Source organism: Xenopus laevis, chromosome 1L (genome assembly GCF_017654675.1).
Source record: "Xenopus laevis strain J_2021 chromosome 1L, Xenopus_laevis_v10.1, whole genome shotgun sequence".
Lineage (NCBI taxonomy): Eukaryota > Metazoa > Chordata > Amphibia > Anura > Pipidae > Xenopus > Xenopus laevis.
In genome coordinates, this window is record NC_054371.1 from 8980871 (window position 1) to 8983424 (window position 2554).

General features: G+C 37.1%; 1 protein-coding gene across 1 annotated transcript; it reads right to left on the reverse strand.

Moving 5' to 3' along the window:
* Positions 1-1014: 1014 nt before the first annotated feature.
* Positions 1015-1881, reverse strand: LOC121400460 (vomeronasal type-2 receptor 26-like). Its single transcript, XM_041583599.1, has one exon. It carries the CDS (start codon positions 1879-1881, stop codon positions 1015-1017), a length of 867 nt encoding a protein of 288 aa, XP_041439533.1.
* Positions 1882-2554: the final 673 nt, after the last annotated feature.

A 2554-nucleotide genomic window follows, 5' to 3' on the forward strand; every position in this document is an offset into this window, starting at 1 on the left:
AAATCCATCTCTACCCATTTTGAATTCATTATAATGTGTCATTTTCAGAAATATAGGGTATTGGGGATTTTTTGTACTGTGAGGGGGTCTTACGGCACATAATACACAGGTAAGGGCTTTATTCTTAGGGTCCCTCCATGCCGCATACTCTGGCAAACCTACACCTCAAACTGCTCAGTAGTTTGACCTGGGGCAGCTGGGAAATTGACAATAAGTCTAACCCCATGTCAGATTTCAAAATTGAATATAAAAAAATCTGTTTGCTCTTTTGAGAAATTGATTTCAGTGCAGAATTCTGCACTTCAGCACTATTAACTGATTCATTTTGAATTTTTTTTCCCCATGACAGTATCCCTTTAAGAGGGATATAAATGAGCTGGAGAGAGTGCAGAGACTAAGTGCAACTAATCTGGTTAGAGGGAAGGAAGAGTTAAATTATGAGGTGCTTGAGAGGGGAAATGATTAGACTTTACAAGTACATTAGAGGACATTATAGACAAATAGCAGGGGACCTTTTTACCCATAAAGAGAATCACCGCACCAGAGGCCTCCCCTTCAGACTAGAAGAAAAGAAGTTTCATTTAAAGGAACAGAGTGGGGGTTCATCACAGTGAGGACAGTGAGGTTGGGGAATGCACTGCCGGGTGATGTTGTGATGCTGATTCAGTTAATGACTATAAGAGGGACTTGGATGATTTCTTGGACAGACATAATACAAAGGCTATTGTGATACTAAGCTCTATAGTTAGTATAGGTATGGGTATATATCATTTATATGAAAGTAGGGAGGGGTGTGTGTATGGATGTTTGGTTTTCATTTGGAGGGGTTGAACTTGATTTACTTTATCTTTTTTCAACCCAATTTAACTATGTATTAATGAGGTGCAGACTAAGGAGGCACAAAGTGCATTCCTACCTTAACATATAAGATTTTATATTTTGCAGCATATTTTAATTAGGATATATATTTATGTATTACATAATATAACAGAACTATGCATGGTGTTTTTAATATTATTTATGCAAATTAGTTCTCATGTTCATTTCTGGTCTAAGTAGTATTGTATAACATTTTGGAAGAAATATACAGGCTAAAAGTCCAGCACTTGAGGTGAGGATGGCAAATATCTCCACACACACAGTAGTTTTGCCTTTGGTGCTCAGATAGGCTGGGATCATTGTGATCCAAACACTGCAGAAGAGCAGCATGCTGAAAGTGATGTACTTGGCCTCATTAAAACTGTCTGGTAATGTCCGAGCTAAAAATGCTAAAACAAAACTAACAGCTGCCAGAAGTCCCATATACCCAATAACTGAGTAAAAGCCAATAGCTGAGCCCTCATTGCACTGAATGATGATGGTTCCAGGGTAAGTGTGAAGGTCCAGTTCCTGAAAGGGAGGAGAAATGGCCAACCAAGTCATACAGATTATTATTTGAATGGATGAGCAGAACAAGACTACAGAATTGGACAGTTTGACTCCCACCCATTTTCTCCATGAGCTCCCTGGCTTGGTGGCTTTGAAAGCAACACAAACCATGATAGTCTTGGCCAGGAGAGAAGAGACAGCTATGGAGAAGGTGATTCCAAAAGTGATGATGCGCAGCATGCAGGTTATATCCACAGGGCGACCGAGGAACAGAAAGACACTGAGGAAGCTCAGCTTGATGGAGACAAGGAGGAGGAAGCTGAGGCTCCTGTTGTTGGCTCTTACAATGGGGGTGTCTTGGTATTTAATGAAGACTTGTAATATCAACTGAGTTATCAGGAAAAAGAAAATAGAGACAGTTGAAAAACATATGGAAATGATATCATTACTGTATGAAAGAAAAACTTGCTTTCTTTGTACACACTGATCCTTCATCTCATTAGGCCACTCCATGTCTGGGCATTGGGTGCAGCTCACACTGTCTATATAAATAGCAAATAGAAGAGAACATCAAGAATGAGATTAAGTTATGTGAAATATGTTGTAGGTTATTTTTATATTATTATGATGAAAGTGTAATTATTTTAGCATTCTTTTAAACAATACAGCACATCATACTGGCAACAACAAAGCAAGAACCAATAAAAACCCACTGGCACCTAGAATATCTTTTCATTTATATTTTATAGATGTAATTAATAATGGACAAATCTGACCAGTTCATGAAATAGCGAAAATTAACTGAAATACATTGAAGTCAGTGGGTGACAATATTTTTTGATACTTGACAAACTGAACAACACATTTTCTCAGCCATTATAGTTTATGGCCATTATTTTTGCAGCGAAATTTGCTTAAAAATTTCACTAGTTGTAATTTACATTTTTTTTTTACAGATATTTATAAAATATTAGTTACCATTTAATATAATCTCCAAATAGTCCTTTTCTAGTATATCCTTGATAATCCAATATTATAGTTTCAAATTTGTGCCCTCTGCCTGAGTAGAAGACTCTATGGGGTAAATTTATCAAAGAGTGAAGTTAAGTTCTGCCACTAGAATGAAATTCCGCAGCTCTCAATTCATTTCTATGGGATTTTGAAAGGCGTATTTATCAATGGGTGA

What these genes read in the sequence shown, in the direction of transcription:
- LOC121400460 (XM_041583599.1), bottom strand. Translation starts at nt 1,881, where the DNA reads ATGGAGTGGCCTAATGAGATGAAGGATCAGTGTGTACAAAGAAAGCAA.